The following is a 20,071-nucleotide window of genomic DNA, read 5'->3' as shown; positions in this document are numbered from 1 at the left end:
CCTTTTCTGGATAGTATAACATAGCAGAGCTGAGCCTTACAGACTCACTACATATTTTTAACACAGTAACGCATGAATTTTTTTTGTGGTCAGAGGCGTGGTTAAGAGACAGGTCCCTTTGTAAAAGCATCCACACCCCCCTCAATTAAACCTAAGCCACAAAACTAAACAGGATGAACTAGGCTGAAGATGGTTTGATGTCTGACAAACAGAATTGAGCACACAGATGTTTATCTCTCACTTGCCGCTCTCGAGGACTGAAAAAAACATTACACTAAAATGAAAAAAAAAAACTCAATAAAACAAGACAATCATTAGTGACTCAAATCTTTTCATTTGCTATTCGTCATTTCTGAGCGATCTTGGTCGGGGTGACAACCTTTAATCCCTTCCTTTAGGGGTTGTCACCCAGTTTTCTGCATTGGTTACATTCCTCCGTGTTAGTTTTCTCCTATTGCTAGGACTTTGTAAAGCCTCATGCGCACTGTGCAGGTTGTCAGAGAGATGCTTTTATGGGGGAACCATCTGTAAACATGGCGTCCAATGGAGGATACCATGATTTGTAATTCTGGTAGAGATCTGACAGGAAAAGCAAAAAGTTGGCGTACTTATGAATAAAATCAAAATCACATGGAGGGAAAGTAGGGAAACAAGCCATGTGCATGAGACCGAATATTCTCTGGAGATCAGGATGAACAGTTGGAGCTTCATTTTACATGTAGAGTTTCAAATTTAACGATGAATGAAAGGCTCTATGCAATCTATAGAGTTGGGGTGCAGACAATGCTAGAAGAAGCACAGACACTGACTGCATACCATGTACACATGAAGTATGGAACAGTAAGCTCTTGAGCTCCCCCTAGTGTTGGCTCCAGGCAGACGGAATTTTATGAACCATGGGGGGGATTTACCAAGTTACGACAGTTTTCGAGCATACATAAGTCACAAATTTTTCGCAAGCAGCATTTTGAGGAAGGATTTTTCACTTTTTGTGATTTTAGGCTGCTCTCACCACCTTTTTAAGTAGGTGGGGCTTATTGGAGGGGAGAGGCCTACTGGCTAGCAAATTTACTATAATTTACACCAGTTTCTGGCTCAGTTTTGCTTTCCTGTCTGCCATAAGTTGGGCCAAATTTATTAGGAGGCCTTTAATCAATGGTCTATTAACAGGGGCTTCAATCTAGCTACTATGAGAGGTTTCTCTACTTTATCGAACACCTGGAGTAGCTGTTTAAGGTTTGATATTCATTCTTATGGTCCACACCCGGATGATTTGATATATAAATATACTGCCCAACAGGGGCGTACCATAGCGGCAGACCATGTGAATGCTATGGGGCCCAGGGCAGGAGGGGGCCCAGTTGGGATCATCCCCTCTTCTAGAGGAGGTGAAAACTTGGTCAGGAGTCTACCTTTTAGCAAACTTTTAGCAAATGAGGCAGTGGAAAAATATCCCAACGGTCTGTGAAAAGGGTTTAGGCGGAAACTCTTCTGTCCTGTATGAGGGGGCCTGGTTTGATCCCTGCTATGGGGCCTTTACTTCTCTATGTACTCCACTGATGCCCAAGTGTATTCTGCACATTGTAAATAAATTAAGACCTACAAATCCGGTGTTTTCCCCTAAGATTTACACCGGGCAGGCAGTGTTTCTAGTCTGCAGACATGGCCCGGTGCCCGCTCCTGGGAATCCTGTCATTCAGGGGTCACTATGAATGGGTCCGTTCAGACAAGGAATATAAAGCCACTTGACCCACTGTCAGGGTGAGCTTGCTTATTGTATAAAGCACGGGAAAGGGAAGCTTAATACAGTGGAAAGGAAGGCTTAATTTCCTATTGCTGTTAGCTGAATGCAGGAAGGAAAAGTGATAGAGCGAACACTTCATATAATTATATATATAAAGTTAAGCGGCCATTATTATATTTAATGTGCAAGAGAAGAATTGACATAGCTTGACCAGCCGTGTTACAGAGGTGGCCCGCAGCCGCGGCTGCCCTCCAACTCCCCTGTTCGTCCTGCCGTGCCCGGCTGCCGGGGTAGCCCTGTCCCTCCATGCAGGCTTGCTTTCCAGCTCAATCCTTCCCTGGCTGCCTATACGACGTGCATGCATCCTCCCTCCGGCTCTTAAAGGGCACACACTAGTCTTCACCGGCAAATGACTGCAACCTTGTGGTACTTAAAGGGGTTCTTCAGGATTTTAATATTGATGGCCTATCCTCAGGATAGGTCTTTAATACCAGATCAGTGGGGGTCCGACACTCGGCATCCCCGCTGATCAGCTGTATGAAGGGAAGGCGCGCGCAGTGTGCATGTGCCATCTCCCTTCTCTCTTCCTGTTTACTGCTGCAGTCTATGGTCTTTGCCATAGACAGCAATGGTGAACAGGAAGAGAGACAGGAGATGGCACGTGCACACTGCGCACACCATCTCCTCATACAGCTGATTGTCGGGAGTGCCGGGTTTTGGACCCCCGCTGATCTGATATTGATGACCTATTCTGATGATAGAGCATCAATAGTAACAGCCCGGAAAAAACCTTTAAACTCTATAGCAGGCAGATGGGACTTGGATCACTGAGTAGTGTACGGTAATAGGAGCTGAATCTCGGACTCATCTAGTTGCCATCAGTCATCTGTTGATTCACAGGTCGAAGCTGAAAAGAGGTGTCTGCATATAACACTGATCTGTAGGACACCTGTGGTTCCACTAATTGATCAATTTTTTGAGATGTGGGTATACTTGGGCACAAAGTATTAATGCACGGTACATTTCAATATGAAAGCTTAAGATTAAGTATAATTGCCCCACATTACTCAGTGGTCCAGGTTCCATCTGTCTGCTATGGAGTTTAAATAGAAGGAGTTTTATCCCATTTTTTTATATACATATACTATTAAATATTTTTATTTTTTTATTTTTAATCAACTATTCAGGCAGTTGCTTACTTAAGGAATGTTCCCTTGTTGAAAGGTGCCTGAGCAATAGGTTCCTAGTCTGCTAGTATCCTGCTAAGGTGTGCTGTATTTTGTTCTTCTGCCCATGTACCGACTTCTGCCTGTTTTCTGAATATTGGCGCGCTGCTGCCTGACCTGTGCCTGATCTCCGTACTGGCTCTTCACTGCCCGATCTGACCTCAGACTGTTTACTGGATTTCATGTACTCTGCCTGCCCTGACCTTAGCATGTCTCTGACTACGGTTTTGCCTGACCCCTCAGTGCCATGCACTGGTGTTTGACCTCCGTGGGTCAGTTGTCAACCAACAGAGACTACTCCAGAAAGTAGTGGCCTGGTGGTTCACCTGCAGCGAAGTCCAGATCGCTCTACAGTGGTCAAAGAGTGAAAACCAGGATAACACCCACTGTGTAACAATATATAAAATATATATATATACACTCACCTAAAGAATTATTAGGAACACCATACTAATACGGTGTTGGACCCCCTTTTGCCTTCAGAACTGCCTTAATTCTATGTGGCATTGATTCAACAAGGTGCTGATAGCATTCTTTAGAAATGTTGGCCCATATTGATAGGATAGCATCTTGCAGTTGATGGAGATTTGAGGGATGCACATCCAGGGCACGAAGCTCCCGTTCCACCACATCCCAAAGATGCTCTATTGGGTTGAGATCTGGTGACTGTGAGGGCCATTTTAGTACAGTGAACTCATTGTCATGTTGAAGAAACCAATTTGAAATGATTCGAGCTTTGGGACATGGTGCATTATCCTGCTGGAAGTAGCCATCAGAGGATGGATACATGTTCTCATTCTGTTTACGCCAAATTCGGACTCTACCATTTGAATGTCTCAACAGAAATTGAGACTCATCAGACCAGGCAACATTTTTCCAGTCTTCAACAGTCCAATTTTGGTGAGCTCGTGCAAATTGTAGCCTCTTTTTCCTATTTGTAGTGGAGATGAGTGGTACCCGGTGGGGTCTTCTGCTGTTGTAGCCCATCCGCCTCAAGGTTGTGCGTGTTGTGGCTTCACAAATGCTTTGCTGCATACCTCGGTTGTAACGAGTGGTTATTTCAGTCAACGTTGCTCTTCTATCAGCTTGAATCAGTCGGCCTATTCTCCTCTGACCTCTAGCATCCACAAGGCATTTTTGCCCACAGGAGTGCCGCATACTGGATGTTTTTCCCTTTTCACACCATTCTTTGTAAACCCTAGAAATGGTTGTGTGTGAAAATCCCAGTAACTGAGCAGATTGTGAAATACTCAGAGCGGCCCGTCTGGCACCAACAACCATGCCACGCTCAAAATTGCTTAAATCACCTTTCTTTCCCATTCTGACATTCAGTTTGGAGTTCAGGAGATTGTCTTGACCAGGACCACCCCCTAAATGCATTGAAGCAACTGCCATGTGATTGGTTGACTAGATGATTGCATTAATGAGAAAAAGAACAGGTGTTCCTAATAATTCTTTAGGTGAGTGTGTATATATATATATATATATATATATATATATATATACACACACACACAGTAAAAATACAGTATACAGACTACAATGGTCAGTGCCTTCACAATGATTACAATGGCTCAGAGGGAGTTGAGCGGCCCTGATATCCATAAGACAATCAGCCAATCTAGCCAAGATTGGCAGGTTCAACTGAGCTTTGTTTAATATGTATGGGGACCTTTGGGGCTACACACTATAGGAGGTACGGAGGAATAACAACATCACGTACACACTTAGCCCATTTATGACATATTGCTTTTTAAAAAGCCACCCACATTCAGCTTCCCTTCCCTTCCATGTTTGTTCCCCTTTCCATCTGCTCAGCCCTACAACAATTTGTTTGCTTTGCGCAACTAGATAAGAAAGAGGGAAGTTGTAAGGTCTAGCGCCTTGTATCTGACTTTACAGGCGGCATTTACGGAGCAGGATAAGGTCCCATTCACAGATCTGAGTCACTAGATTTTCCTAGTATCAGAAGACAACTCATGTTTCAACACCTATCTGCCTAAAACACTTATTGTGCTGGTAATGAGGACACCTATGGACCATCATACACTGACTGCTTATTGCTCATGGCTGCGTAAAGGGTGGATTAAGTGTATCATAGGCCAGGGTCAGTATAACACCCCACAGTATACAGTATATAACACCCCAAAGTATATAGTGTAACACCGCACAGTATACAATATAACACCCCATACTATACCATACAAAGTATAACACGTCCATACCCTCATAGTATATACAATACAACACCCCACAGTATTCAGTATATAGTACTTCGCAGTATACAGTATAACAGCCCACAGTGTACAGTATGTACTATAACAACCCACAGTATATAGTATAACACCACCATAGTATATGGTACCCCACAGTATACAGTATAACACCCCACAGTATGGAGTACTCCACAGTATACAGTGTAACACCCCCACAGTATATGGTATAACACCCCAGATTATGCGATACCCCACTGTATGCAGTATATAGTATAATGCCTCACAGTATTCAGTATACAGTATAGCCCCCCACAGTATACAATATATAGTATAACATCCTCTGTTACCTTTTCTGATGTAATCTCCACATAAGCCTATGGCAAATTTATCCTGCAGAAACACTCCTCCTGGAGGAAAAAGGACCTGTGACAACATCATCGCCATGTGACCATTAACATCCGTATGTTATTGGTCACATGGCGATGACGTCATCATAGGTCCTTTCACCTAGGAGCATCATGTACTCCTATCTTGTAATGGGTGGCGAAGGACCCCACAGAAACATTGGGCCCAGAGCTACCGACCCAAACTCCTCTATTATAATCCATCATTGGCTGCGTGGCTACCTGCACAACTGCATGGCCATTAACCATAAGCAAGTGATTGGCGATTAATTCTAGGAGTTCTCTGTTTCATAATGATTATATTTAATCTGTCCAGAGAACCCTAAACACTGCTTATATTTTCCCCATATACCAGTTTTTCATGTCAACCCTTTCCTCCCCACGGCATCATGGCAGGATGTTTACATGCATAACTTCTTGTTTTCATCAGCTTCCTGTTGGGTTTTCTAACCAATTCCAGCATGCTTTGCTCTGTAATGTTTCTTAAGGCTGACATAAATAACTGTTCTACCCTTAAAGGGAAATAACGTTATGTAGCTGACTGACATTAGCGATGTGGTAATGTCAGCACTACATAACTGAAGACTTTTAAAATATGCTAATGAGGCTCTAGGTGCTATTAGGGCGTTGCTTCAGCACCTAGAGGCTCGATCTAATCACCCTTTGGCACGCCCAGGTCCAGTTGATTGACTTTCAAATTCTCCTCAGTGTCCCGTAAATCCCACGCCTGTGCCGTCCCATTTAGTATTCGGCGCAGTGAGTGAAGGACGCGCTCCTGCTGCCGGCTTCCTTCCTTTGGCGCAGTGAGGAAGCCGGCAGCAGGAGCGCGTCCTTCACTCACTGCGCCTGCACCGAATACTAAACGGGACAGTGCAGGCGCGGGATTCACGGGACACTGAGGAGAACTCTAAAGTCAATCAACTGGACTTTGGCGTGCCAAAGGGTGCGTAGACCGAGCCTCTAGGTGCTGAAGCAACGCCCTAATAGCACCTGGAGGCTCATTAGCAAATTTTAAAAGTCTTTAAGAGAACAGCGGCAGGCAGGGAGTTATAAAGCGTACTGTTATGTACTGCTGACATTACCACATCGCTAATGTCATTTAGCTACATAACGTTATTTCTCATGACAGAAACCCTTTAAGTGACTTTTTTTTAGGGGCGTGGGTGCAGCTATTCGGTCTGTAAGATTTAAAGTAGACTGTCCCTTTAAGTTCAGATGAGAATGCTTCTGCTAGCTTTTATGTTGCATTTGATGATGCTGTTAATTGAAGTGCTCAAAAAATTGACTGCAGGATCCAATGTGAAAAATTCCTGTGGTTACCTTGGTAAACTGTAGGCACTTGACAAACCACTTAAATTGTACTCCACAGTGCACTGATGCTGACGATAACTATGGGAAATCTGAATTTCTAACAGCAGTAGATATGGCTAGTTCCTGCAGCCAAAGTAGGAAATTTGGATAAGGCAAAAAATATATGTATAAGGGCTCTCCCCCTTGTGACTATAGATATGGTGCTCGTCGGATTGATTCACCCTATCATTTATAATTGAATAGAAAATTATTACAACAGACACTCTTCATCTGAAACCATCCAGACAGAACGTCACGGTCGCCAGCAGTTAGACTCCTTCCCGCTGAAAGCAATAGGCATAAAACAAGATCATAACCAGCATCTTCCTTGTGCAAGATTTTTATTCCCGATTAACACGGCAAACAGGCAACGTGTCGGCTTAACACAAGCCTTTCTCAAGTCGTAATAAACATCACACATTGTGAACTTATATACCTCCTCCGCAGGGGGTTGCATGAATAAAACACTTGTATACAGATTAAAACATATACAGTACAGACCAAAAGTTTGGACACACCTTCTCATTCAAAGAGTTTTCTTTATTTTCATGACTATGAAAATTGTAGATTCACACTGAAGGCATCAAAACTATGAATTAACACATGTGGAATTCTATACATAACAAACAAGTGTGAAACAACTGAAAATATGTCATATTCTAGGTTCTTCAAAGTAGCCACCTTTTGCTTTGATTACTGCTTTGCACATTCTTGGCATTCTCTTGATGAGCTTCAAGAGGTAGTCCCCTGAAATGGTTTTCACTTCACAGGTATGCCCTGTCAGGTTTAATAAGTGGGATTTCTTGCCTTATAAATGGGGTTGGGACCATCAGTTGCGTTGAGGAGAAGTCAGGTGGATACACAGCTGATAGTCCTACTGAATAGACTGTTAGAATTGGTATTATGGCAAGAAATAATTCCTCTCGAGGACAATCCCAAGCAGTCCAAGGATCAGCGCCACATCAACGGCATCCAAGCCTTCACTGTGTGTTATAGATCTGTATAGTGATGCCACATCAAATGTCACCAAATAATAACCACTTACAAAAGCTACATTTCCCAGCTTCAACAGAAAATCTGAGGTTTCTTTGACATAGGAGGGCGCAGCTGTGACAAAACATCAGTTACTTTATCCAGGAATACAGCTACTGGACTGAATATAGATCCCCTCCCAGACACAATTGGTTTGCCAGGAGGATCCTTCAAATCTTTGTGAATTTTCGGGAGTATATATAGTACAGGTGTAATTGGTTTCTCCACAATGAGAAATGTATTCAAATCTTCATCAATAATCCCCTTTTCATAGGCATCATTGACCTTTTTACCTATCAATTTTTGAATCTCAAACTTGTGGTCCTTCACTAATTTTGTATATAATTAAATAAATAAGATATCGCACTAGAAGAAATAGAAACCAAAAGGTGCTCCTGTAAATTGAGACCACTCACTCAATAGAAGGATTATGAGAAATATATAAGGTACAGGGCACTCAAGAGACCGTGACCATGTGGTTAACAAATATATAGTTTTATTTAGATTAAGTCAAATAAAATAAATGCAATAAAATACACAATAGATAAATGCTTCTATAATAATATCACTATATTCATGCTATTCAAAAGTCCGCTAACATATAGATTATCATCAAGGCGGACCTCAGTAGTATGACCAGAAAAAAAATGGTATCAAAATAACTAAAAGTTCATCCAATATTATGTGCAGTCTTTAAAAATAGATACTTGAGTATAGTTGATATGGACCAAGAAATCAAATGTCCCGTATTTAGTAGCAGCGGCGTCCCGCCGAAAACAGGTGAATTACTTGCAAGTAAAATAAATTGTAATCGACCAAACCTTGACTTTTGACCACTCTCCGAAATGTGCCTCTGGTTTCTGCAGCACTTGTAAAATCAGGAGATTGCAGGCGGCTTTGTAAATCGCTATCCAAGCCTATAGACCTCTGCTTTTAAATCGAAATTGCGCAATGGTATAATGACGGAAAATTTCGTCGGTAAAGGTCCACTTCTGCTTCTGTATATTGGTCAGTCTCCGGTTCTTCGGTCTTTCAGTACAAAATTTGGGGGGTGTCGCACCAGACGCGTTTCGGGGTCTAGCTATTTGCCTCTTCCTCAGTGGTATCAGCGGAGGTCTAAATAAAACTATATATTTGTTAACCACATGGTCACGGTCTCTTGAGTGCCCTGTAATTTTGTATATACCTCCTCATCTTTCAATTGTCTCCAAACCTCCATTTTTTACTTCGATGTGTACATTAACACAACTGCACCCCCCTTGTCCGTTTGTTTAATAGTTAATTGCTTATTCTCCATCAACTGTCTTAATGCATCTCTTTCAAATCTTGAGAGATTATGTTCGACACCCATAGATGTATAATCAGCCCTCATTTCAGCCACCCTGCGGGTCACCACAAAGTGATTGTCCTGAGGTAGAGCAAATCCGCTCTTCAGTCTCAGACCATAATCTCTCAAACACATCATGCTCATATCATGTTGACATTTCACATTATTTCCAGAAAAAAAGCACGTAATCTCAAATTCCTAAAAAAAAATTGTAAATCTATCTCCAACTGGAACCAGTCAACCTTCTCTATAGGACAGAATGAAAGTCCCTTATTTAACACTTTAACTTCTATGTCCGACAGCTCAACTGAAGATATATTTACCACCAAACTCAATTCTGAGGATTGTTCCTGGTTGTTGGTCATGTTCTCTCCATCTGATGTTTCAGAAAATACCTGTCTCTTCTTCTCGGAGCGCCGATGTTTCCTTCTGCCACTTCTGTTCTTCCTCCTTGGGCTGGCTCCCGACCTCCTAAAAAATCTTATCGGGTTGACTCATTTGTAGAGTCTGAATCACATGTAATAAAGCCAAATTGTGTATGTCCAAATCTTCTTCCTCTACTCCTAACTTGAGGACCACTCATTTGTAATCTTTGCCAATTGTAAACCTTACCGGTCTTATAGTCCTCCAAGTCACGATGCCACTTATCTCTTTTCACCTTTTCTGTTTCCATGCGGTGCCTTTGTACTCGCTGAGACATTTTTTATTTATAAGCTGTAAAGTCTGTCGCAGTCATCAGACCTTTGATTTCTTCCTCCAACTTTTGCACAACATACTGTTTTGCCACCAATTTCTTTTGGAGAAAGTCGACATTTAAAATAATTACTTCAAAAGCATATTTGTTATTTACCAACTCGAACTTCTTGCAGAATTCCTCATTATCAGAAAATAAATTTGACCTCAAATTCGACCTCATGCCACGCGGTATACGTTGGGTTTTATAATACTCCAGGAGTGTACTTCAATGCAATTCAACAGTCACAGCTTTTTTACTCTCCTGCTCAAACTTTCTTTTCAACAAATCAATTGAGGGCGCAGTCAAAAATGTCACATCTCCCTTAGCTGCCCTTAAAAAGCCCTGTATATCCTCCTCAGTATATGAGTATGTGTTGATCGGTATTGTACTTGCCACTCCAGTTGTCGGGCCCAGGGAAATATTCTACTCCATTTCGGGATTCCCCTTGTGCACGTCCTCCAAGTCGAGTACCAGGAAATTTAGTTTCAAGGACAGCACCAACGTCCCACCTTTCGGAAGCGTCACGGTCACCAGCCGTTAGACCCCTTCCCGATTACATTCTATATTCAGAACGTATCTTTAAATCACCATTTAATATAATACATCTCTTACAAAAATGAACATACACATCTATATATAAAAAATTTATAATAATTAAAAATAAAAATAAACTCTGAAATAAAAACAATCTGGTGGCAATGTTAGGAAAAATGCACGTATGGTAGATCTATTGATGGTAGTGAACTATATATTATAAGTTCTCTCTTTAAAAAGTAGTTCATATTTGTGTTAACTGTGGATTAATTTACCACATTAGTTACACAAATATTGTTATCAAGTGTCACTTGGTATTATGTCCATCAGGGGTGGTTGTCCCCTTCATGCAAAGATAAGTGTTAACAATGGCTAAAGTTAGTTGGTTAATTATCTGCATAAATATTCTTATCAAATGTCACTAAGTTGTTACTGTGTCCATTTCATCCGCTGTTCATTAGATCATAACAGTAGAAATATTGTATCTCTTAAATATCAATCAGTAACTGCCGCTCCACCGCGGCGGTCGATACCTTGGTATCTATTAACTCTTTCCTGAAGATAGCTCAGATCGCAATACCTCAACTCCCGACAGTACTGTATGTATTCCCTGAGGACCGTACCTGGCTTCCCACGTTGTTCTGTGGCTTGGAGCTCGGCGTCCCACGTGGTTCTGTGGCTTGGAGCTCGGCACCCCACGTGTTCCTATGCGCTGACTTCAGGTTTCTCAGTCCTGTAGCTTGTTGGGGGATTGTGGGAGGAGGACTTAATAGTCGGTACTGCGCTTCTCCTGTCTTTTGATAGAACGATGTTTTAACATACAGTACAGACCAAAAGTTTGCACACACCTTCTCATTCAAAGAGTTTTCTTTATTTTCATGACTATGAAGGCATCAAAACTATGAATTAACACATGTGGAATTATATACATAACAAACAAGTGTGAAACAACGGAAAATATGTCATATTCCATTTCAGGGGACTACCTCTTGAAGCTCATCAAGAGAATGCCAAGAGTGTGCAAAGCAGTAATCAAAGCAAAAGGTGGCTACTTTGAAGAACCTAGAACATAACATATTTTCAGTTGTTTCACACTTGTTTGTTATGTATATAATTTCACATGTGTTAATTCATAGTTTTGATGCCTTCAGTGTGAATCTACAATTTTCATAGTCATGAAAATAAAGAAAACTCTTTGAATGAGAAGGTGTGTCCAAACTTTTGGTCTGTACTGTATATCCATGGATATTTCAAAGCGGGTCAAGAGGTTTACAGGTATATGTCTCAAACCAGAGATTTCAGAGATTTTAAATTTTTTATTATTTTTTATATTTTTATATATATAGATGTGGATGTTCATTTTTGTAAGAGATGTATTATATTAAATGATGATTTAAAGATACGTTCTCTCTGGATGGTTTCAGATGAAGAGTGCCTGAGAAATTTGGATAATAACATGATTTTTTGGTAACTGCATTCTAGGTGTTGCAACTAAAGGTATTAGGTGAGAATTACAATGTCACAATGAATCTGCTTTCTCTCAGGACATGCCTTAAAATGCAGAACACATCCTGCACTGAGGACAGGATTCAGCATGCGCTGGAGAGGTGTCTGCACGGGCTCAGCAGGACACCGGGATCTTCTTCCTCGTGGACAGGTACGATCACTGCAGCTGCTAATAGGACAGCATCATATTCATGAAATAGTACATGATGTGACGCTTCTCCTCAAATATGAGTGTATAACCTGAAAAGATCTCACAGAGGCACAGGATGTGGTGTTTATAAAGTATGATCTCTGATGTAAACTGCTATTTTATCCTCCGAAACAGCACAACTCCTGTCCATGGACTGTGTACAGTATTACAGCTCAAGGGGTTGTCTCACTTCAGCAAATATCATTTATTATGTAGAGGCAGTTAATACAAGCCACTTACTAATGTATTTTGACTGTCCATATTGCTTCCATTGCTGGCTGGATTCATTTTCCCCTCACATTATACACTGCTAGTTTCCATGGTTACGACCACCCTGCAATCCATCAGCGGTGGTCGTGCTTGCACACTGTAGGAAAAATCTCCGGCCTCTCTGGTGGGACTGCACATAGGCTAGTGCTTTTTCCTATAGTGTGCAAGCACGACCACCGCTGCTGGATTGCAGGGTGGTCATAACCATGGAAAAGAACAGTGAATGTGATGGAAAAGTGAGTCTAGCCAGCAAAGGAAGAAATATAGATAATAACAATACATTAGTAAGTGCCTTGTATTAACTTCCTCTACATGATAAATGCTATTTACCTCAAAGGGGATGTCCTCACACTAGATATTGATGACCAATACTCAGAATAGGTCATCAACATCAGATCGATGGGTTACAACAATCGGCACCTCCACCGATCAGATGTTCTCAGGGGCCCCTGATGCCAGAAATAACAGCAGACACAGCCAGAAGCAGAACGATTTGTCCACTGCGTGGTGCATTCACTTGAGCTCAGCTCCCATTTACTGGACTATGGTGGCACAGATCACCCATAGGCTCCCATTTTAACAAAGTGTATACTGCAGGGTATATATAGTATATTATTTTATTTTTTCCATGGGATGCCACTGTGTAGAACAGAGCAGAAATGGTGTAAATCCATACAGGTGAAACAAATAGATATACTGTACCAATGGAGGCCATAATAGTAAATGGGGGCCTATGGATATGGACACCGGGTCGGAAGCTTTCTCGATGTACATAGAAAAAAAGACACTGCAGTTACAGTAAATTCAGCCTTAACTTTAAAACTAAGGGCGTCAATGTCTCTGTGCCCGCTTCACCAGTCTGACTGGGAAGGACTGCATTCTGCTAGGGGTGCTGCCAGACGGTCAAGCTTTCTGGTGCAGTTTTTGAAGCCAAAATCAGGTGTGGATCATAAAAGGAGAGATCTTATTAAGGGCATATACAACTTCTCCACTTTTTTTTAATTCACTCCCGGTTTTGGTTTCAAAAACGGCATTAAAAAAACTGAACTTGGGGATCACCCCAAGTAACGTATTTCATTTGTGTAAATTAATCTCGCGCCGCACTGCAGGTTATGATGTGTGACGGCGCTCATTCACCGTTCTATCTGCCATAACCGCTCTTCTCTTACAGCTGGGCTGTGTCTTAATTACTGGAGTTTAGCGGAGCTGGTGAATCGTGAGGCCGCCAATCACACTATACTGGCTGAGAAAATCCTGGACAGGACCAGAGAGGTGAGGGATGATTTATATATCTTATTAGAGGTTATTCATGTCTTCTTCACCATCAGCTAGAGAAGGGAATGGGGGTGGCAGAACATTAGTAACTCTAAGTATATGGAGAAATCTCATAGACCTGCATTTTGTCTTGTGCTAATAAATGTATGACAAGGAGTACAGCAAAGTGTACACAACACAAGAGCTACCTGTTTACACCAGATTCACAAAAGAAGAGAGGTACTTTACACCAAATTATGGCTCAGATCAGAAAGATGACATCACTAGTCATATATCTTCTGGAGGATGAGATCACTAGTCACATATCATCTGGAGGATGAGATCACTAGTCACATATCTTCTGGAGGATGAGATCACTAGTCACATATCTTCTGGAGGATGAGATCACTAGTCACATATCTTCTGGAGGATGAGATCTCTAGTCACAAATCCTCTGGGAGGATGAGATCACTAGTCACATATCTTCTGGAGGATGAGATCACTAGTCACAAATCTTCTGGAGGATGACACCACTAGTCACATATCTTCTGGAGGATGAGATCACTAGTCACATATCTTCTGGAGGATGAGATCACTAGTCACATATCTTCTGGAGGATGAGATCACTAGTCACATATCTTCTGGAGGATAAGATCACTAGTCACATATCTTCTGGAGGATGAGATCACTAGTCACATATCTTCTGGAGGATGAGATCACTAGTCACAAATCTTCTGGGAGGATGAGATCACTAGTCACAAATCTTCTGGAGGATGAGATCTCTAGTCACATATCTTCTGGAGGATGAGATCACTAGTCACATATCTTCTGGAGGATGAGATCACTAGTCACAAATCTTCTGAGAGGATGAGATCACTAGTCACAAATCTTCTGGAGGATGAGATCACTAGTCACATATCTTCTGGGGAATGACATCACTGGTCACATATTTTATGGAGGATGACATCACTTGTTACATATCTTCTGGAGGATGACATCACTAGTCACAAATCTTCTGGAGGATGACACCACTAGTCACATATCTTCTGGAGGATTAGATCACTAGTCACAAATCTTCTGGAGAATGACATCACTAGTCACATATCTTCTGGAGAATGACCTCACTAGTCATATATCTTCTGAAGGATGACATCACTAGTCACATATCTTCTGGAGGATGACATCACTAGTCACATATCTTCTGGAGGATGACATCACTAGTCACATATCTTCTGGAGGATGACATCACTAGTCACATATCTTCTGGAGGATGACATCACTAGTCACATATCTTCTGGAGGATGACATCACTAACTAGTCATATCTTCGGAAGTATGAGATGACATCAGCATTATCAATTCCAGATTTAACGACAGAGAAAAACATTTTAATGCTTTCTTATTTTTTTGTGTATGATCACTTCATGAATGAGAACAATGACACACAAATTATCTGAAAATTCTCAAGTGGAAAAAGTTTCACCTTGTAGTCACATATGAATGGAACTCCACTTGTAAAGGGGTCAGGTTGTTTGGAAAGTGTAGAAATAAAAGCAGATATAAAATTTGCAGCAAACTCAAACTTTATCTTACATATATATGGATTTTAGTCTCTCTATAGGAGATCACAGTACATATTTAAGTGCCATAGCTTGGAGTAGCTCTTGCAGCTCTGCTCCACTGTATATCTCAAGCTCTGATGGGAAGTCTCCATACTCTTCCTCCCCCTGTCCAAGTCAAGTGTTGCTGCAGCATAGGCTCCTCTTCACTGCTGCCTCATCTTCCCACAGACCCAGCTTCTCTCATCTGCACTAGCTCATCAGTCACCTCTGAAGCAGGTTATCATCTGCAGGACAGAGATTATAACTACTATAATACTGCTCCTATGTACAAGAATATAACTACTATAATACTGCTCCTATGTACAGAATATAACTACTATAATCCTGCCTCCTATGTACAAGACTATAGCTACTATAATACTGCCTCCTATGTACAAGAATATAACTACTATAATACTGCCTCCTATGTACAAGAATATAACTACTATAATACTGCCTCCTATGTACAAGAATATAACTACTATAATACTGCCTCCTATGTACAAGAATATAACTACTATAATACTGCTCCTATGTACAAGAATATAATTACTATAATACTGCTGCTATGTACAAGAATATAACTACTATAATACTGCTTCAATGTACAAGAATATAACTACTATAATACTGCTCCTATGTACAAGAATATAACTACTATAATACTGCTCCTATGTACAAGAATATAACTACTATAATACTGCTCCTATGTACAAGAATATAACTACTATAATACTGCTCCTATGTACAAGAATATAACTACTATAATACTGCTCCTATGTACAAGAATATAACTACTATAATACTGCTCCTATGTACAAGAATATAACTACTATAATACTGCCCTATGTACAAGAATATAACTACTATAATACTGCCCTATGTACAAGAATATAACTAGTATAATACTGCTCCTACGTACAAGAATATAACTACTATAATACTGCCTCCTATGTACAAAAATATAACTCCTAAAATACTGCTCCTATGTACAAGAATATAACTACTATAATACTGCCTCCTATGTACAAGAATATAACTAATATAATACTGCTCCTATGTACACGAATATAACTACTATAATATTACTCCTGTGTACAACTATATAACTACTATAAATACTGTTCCTATGTACAAGAATATAACTACTATAATACTGCCTCCTATGTACAAGTATATAACTACTATAATACTGCTCCTATGTACAAGAATATAACTACTATAATACTGCTCCTGTGTACAAGAATATAACTACTATAATACTGCTCCTACGTACAAGAATATAACTACTATAATACTGCTCCTACTTACAAGAATATAACTATTATAATACTACTCCTGTGTACAAGTATATAACTACTTTAATACTGCTCCTATGTACAAGAATATAACTACTATAATACTGCCTCCTATGTACAAGAATATAACTACTATAATACTGCTCCTATGTACAAGAATATAACTACTATAATACTGCTCCTATGTACACGAATATAACTACTATAATTCTGCTCCTATGTACAAGAATATAACTACTATAATACTGCCTCCTATGTACAAGGATATAACTACTATAATACTGCTTCCTGTGTGCAAGAATGTAACTACTATAATTCTGCTCCTATGTACAAGAATATAACTACTATAATACTGCCTCCTATGTACAAGAATATAACTACTATAATACTGCTCCTATGTACAAGAATATAACTACTATAATACTGCCTCCTATGTATAAGAGTATAACTACTATAATACTGCCTCCTATGTACAAGAATATAACTACTATAATACTGCCCCTATATACAAGAATATAACTACTATAATACTGCTCCTATCTACAAGAATATAACTACTATAATACTGCTCCTATGTACAAGAATATAACCGCTATACTGCCCAATACTTTTTATTTAGCACACATAATACACCTGCTTTACCTCTTATACAGCATTATCAGTGTATGGTACTGTATGTCAGGTGCAGTTTTTCCCCTGAGGTTGATGGGAACCTGCAGTCAATGAAGGAACCTTATTCTCTAACATCTGCGCTGTGAATGGAAATTGGAGGGGAAGAGACATTGCTTCCTGAGTTTACTCTCCTGTCCAGATCGTGGCTGGCAACAATGGGCCCACAGGACAAACAAGGAGGACCAGGCAGGAAGAAGGTCCTTGTTCTCAAACTTTAAACTCACAACAAACAACATGGAGGTCATTAATCAAGACAGGTGACATGAATTATCCCCCAGAGTCACCGCGTGTCCTGCACCTACACAATAGACCCTCTCAGCCCCTGTACTCCTCTATCCTATTATTGCTGCTTGTTTACATTTATTGTCATTTTCAGCCTTGTCATGAAGTAAATTCACACTGTCAGTCTCACACATACAAGGACTTATGGAAACAGGACGGACATGTCACATCTCCATTGTGTCGTACATACGAAGCATCAATATTGATCGTTCAGTCAGGTCTAGCAGTTATCATAGACTGCCATGATGAATGCAGGATGGAGGGGGCACAGTAATATTCTACTACTCATACTATAGTCTATTGTGATGAATGACTTACAGTCCATTTGCTTTAGTTTTGTGAATTTTTATTTTATTATTTACACATTGTATTTTTATTTTTTTTACTTAGATTTTTATGGGTCTAAATGAAGCAGGGGAGACACACGCTGTGTGTCTCTGCCCGACCTCCACTGTAATGATTTGTATTGATGGCATTATCTAAGCACAAATCATTACAGCTGAGTTCGATCAGAGACATACAGCATTATAAATCACTATACTGCTGTGCGGTCTGGTCAGAGAAGCTAATACCATTTTGGAGTGTGTAAGACTTTTTGATCACTTTTTATTATTTTTTTGGGTGCTAAAGTAATGAAAAAATGGCGACATTCACCTCCATGAAACATTTTCTATAGCTTTAAGACAAGATATTCACAATGCTAAGGGGGAAATTTGGACCATTCCCCTTGCAAAATCTGTGTCAGGTCATCAATATTTCTGCGATGCCTCATCTGTATCTGGCGGACTGAAAAACGGACACATACATAACATCAGTAGGGATCACTGAGCTGTGAAGCACACACATTCTGAGAACTCCTTTGGGATCGTATAGTGATTTCAGTCACTCATTTGCGGCGCTCAGAGCAGTTCTCAGAGTATGACATTCTCCTTGCTGGTGCTTCAGTGTGAATTACACACAGCACCTAACCTCTTTTTTGGAAATCAGTTGGGATCTCAACTCTACTGATCTTATGGACAGGAATTCCCCTACAAATGTGGAAAGCTGGTGGAAATGTTGTTGTTTTAAATTTTGTGTTTATTGAGTAGGGAAGGGGTTATCCATCAGAGAATTCAGGGAACCGAAGGATGGCTTTAAAAACTTCATTAAAGGGGTTGTCCCACGAAAAATATTCTACATTTTTCAAACCAGCACCTGGATCTGAATACTTTTGAAATTGCATGTAATTAAAAATTTTGCACAGCCACGGAGATATTCAATAAAATCTATCTGTATAGCGCCACCTGCTGTTTGTTCTTTTTCTTATTTCTTGGTCCTGCTCAGTGAGATGGCCGCACATGCTCAGTTTTAGCCTTCAAGTGCCTCCTGAGCTGTGATAGGGAGAGAATGGACACGCCCCCTGAGCTGTGATAGGGAAAGAATGGACACGCCCCCTTAGCTGCAGCAGAAAAGACACTCCCCTTGAGCTGTCAGCTTGATATAAATCCAGCAGAGCAATGAATGGGGAGATCTCTGGATCCATGTGAGGTACAGGGCTGGTTCCGGCTTTGTTAGAAAGAGATTGTCGTGTACTATATGATGTCTCATTTTATTTTTTTACATTAATCATGGGATAACCCCTTTATTCAGATGCTGCTCATATCCCAAGCATCCATAACACCACTTTACTATTATTATTTAAAAAATATTTAATTTTTTTTGCAGGCCCAGGAAAAATGCGAGTACGAGCTTCTCACGCCTTTGGCCTTGATGTTCCATTTTGCTGTTCTCTTGGTAAGCAATATGGGTATATAAGGAACTACAGTCAGTCAGATGCCATCTACGGCATCATAACCTCGCACTAGTAGTCAGATGTTCATTTGGTGCCACCTGCTGGTCACAACATGAAAGTACAATACATCGATGACAAGGATGACTTAACAACAAATAAAAATAAAGTTAAAAATATTCATTATGAAAAAAAACCCTAACGGTCCATTCAGACGTCTGTAGTGTTTTGCGGTCCATAAAACACAGACACCGCATATAGCTAACAATTCTTTTTTTGCGGGGCCACGGACCGGAAGTGCGGATGCGGACAGCGAACTGTGTGCTGTCCGCCTCCGCACTTCCGGTCCGCGGCCCTATTGAAAATGAATAGGTCCGCACCGTTCCGAATGGATGCAGACCATTCATGCGGACGTCTGAATGGACCCTTGTAGAAGGGGCAGTTTGGATGGACATCAGTCTTTTTCTGCCATTGTGATTGTCACTTTTGTATCTATGAAGAACACAATGGTGTAAAGAAAAAATGGCAACCAGATTCCTTACATTTATCAGAATCTGACTGATTGCTATGGGCAATTAAGCCTCTTTTTTTTTCCACCAGTTTTGATAAATCTCCTCCTGAATGTTTTAAAATAAAACAAGTTGTCACCGGTGTTGGCATGG

At 40.6% G+C, this 20,071-nt stretch overlaps 1 protein-coding gene across 2 annotated transcripts in view; it reads left to right on the top strand.

Annotated features, from left to right (window-relative positions):
* PIK3R5 (phosphoinositide-3-kinase regulatory subunit 5) overlaps window positions 1-20,071 on the top strand; it is a 117,534-nt gene that overhangs the window by 43,720 nt on the left and 53,743 nt on the right. For both annotated transcript variants that reach the window (XM_040437493.1, XM_040437492.1), the window contains exons 2-4: window positions 12,114-12,226; window positions 13,707-13,807; window positions 19,346-19,414. In XM_040437493.1, the coding sequence (XP_040293427.1) occupies window positions 12,127-12,226; window positions 13,707-13,807; window positions 19,346-19,414 (270 nt within the window). In that variant the 5' untranslated portion in view covers window positions 12,114-12,126. The remainder of the gene's footprint in view (window positions 1-12,113; window positions 12,227-13,706; window positions 13,808-19,345; window positions 19,415-20,071) is intronic.

This window comes from Bufo bufo, chromosome 6, assembly GCF_905171765.1.
Source record: "Bufo bufo chromosome 6, aBufBuf1.1, whole genome shotgun sequence".
Taxonomy (NCBI): Eukaryota; Metazoa; Chordata; class Amphibia; order Anura; family Bufonidae; genus Bufo; species Bufo bufo.
This window is presented reverse-complemented; position numbering and strand designations above follow the sequence as displayed.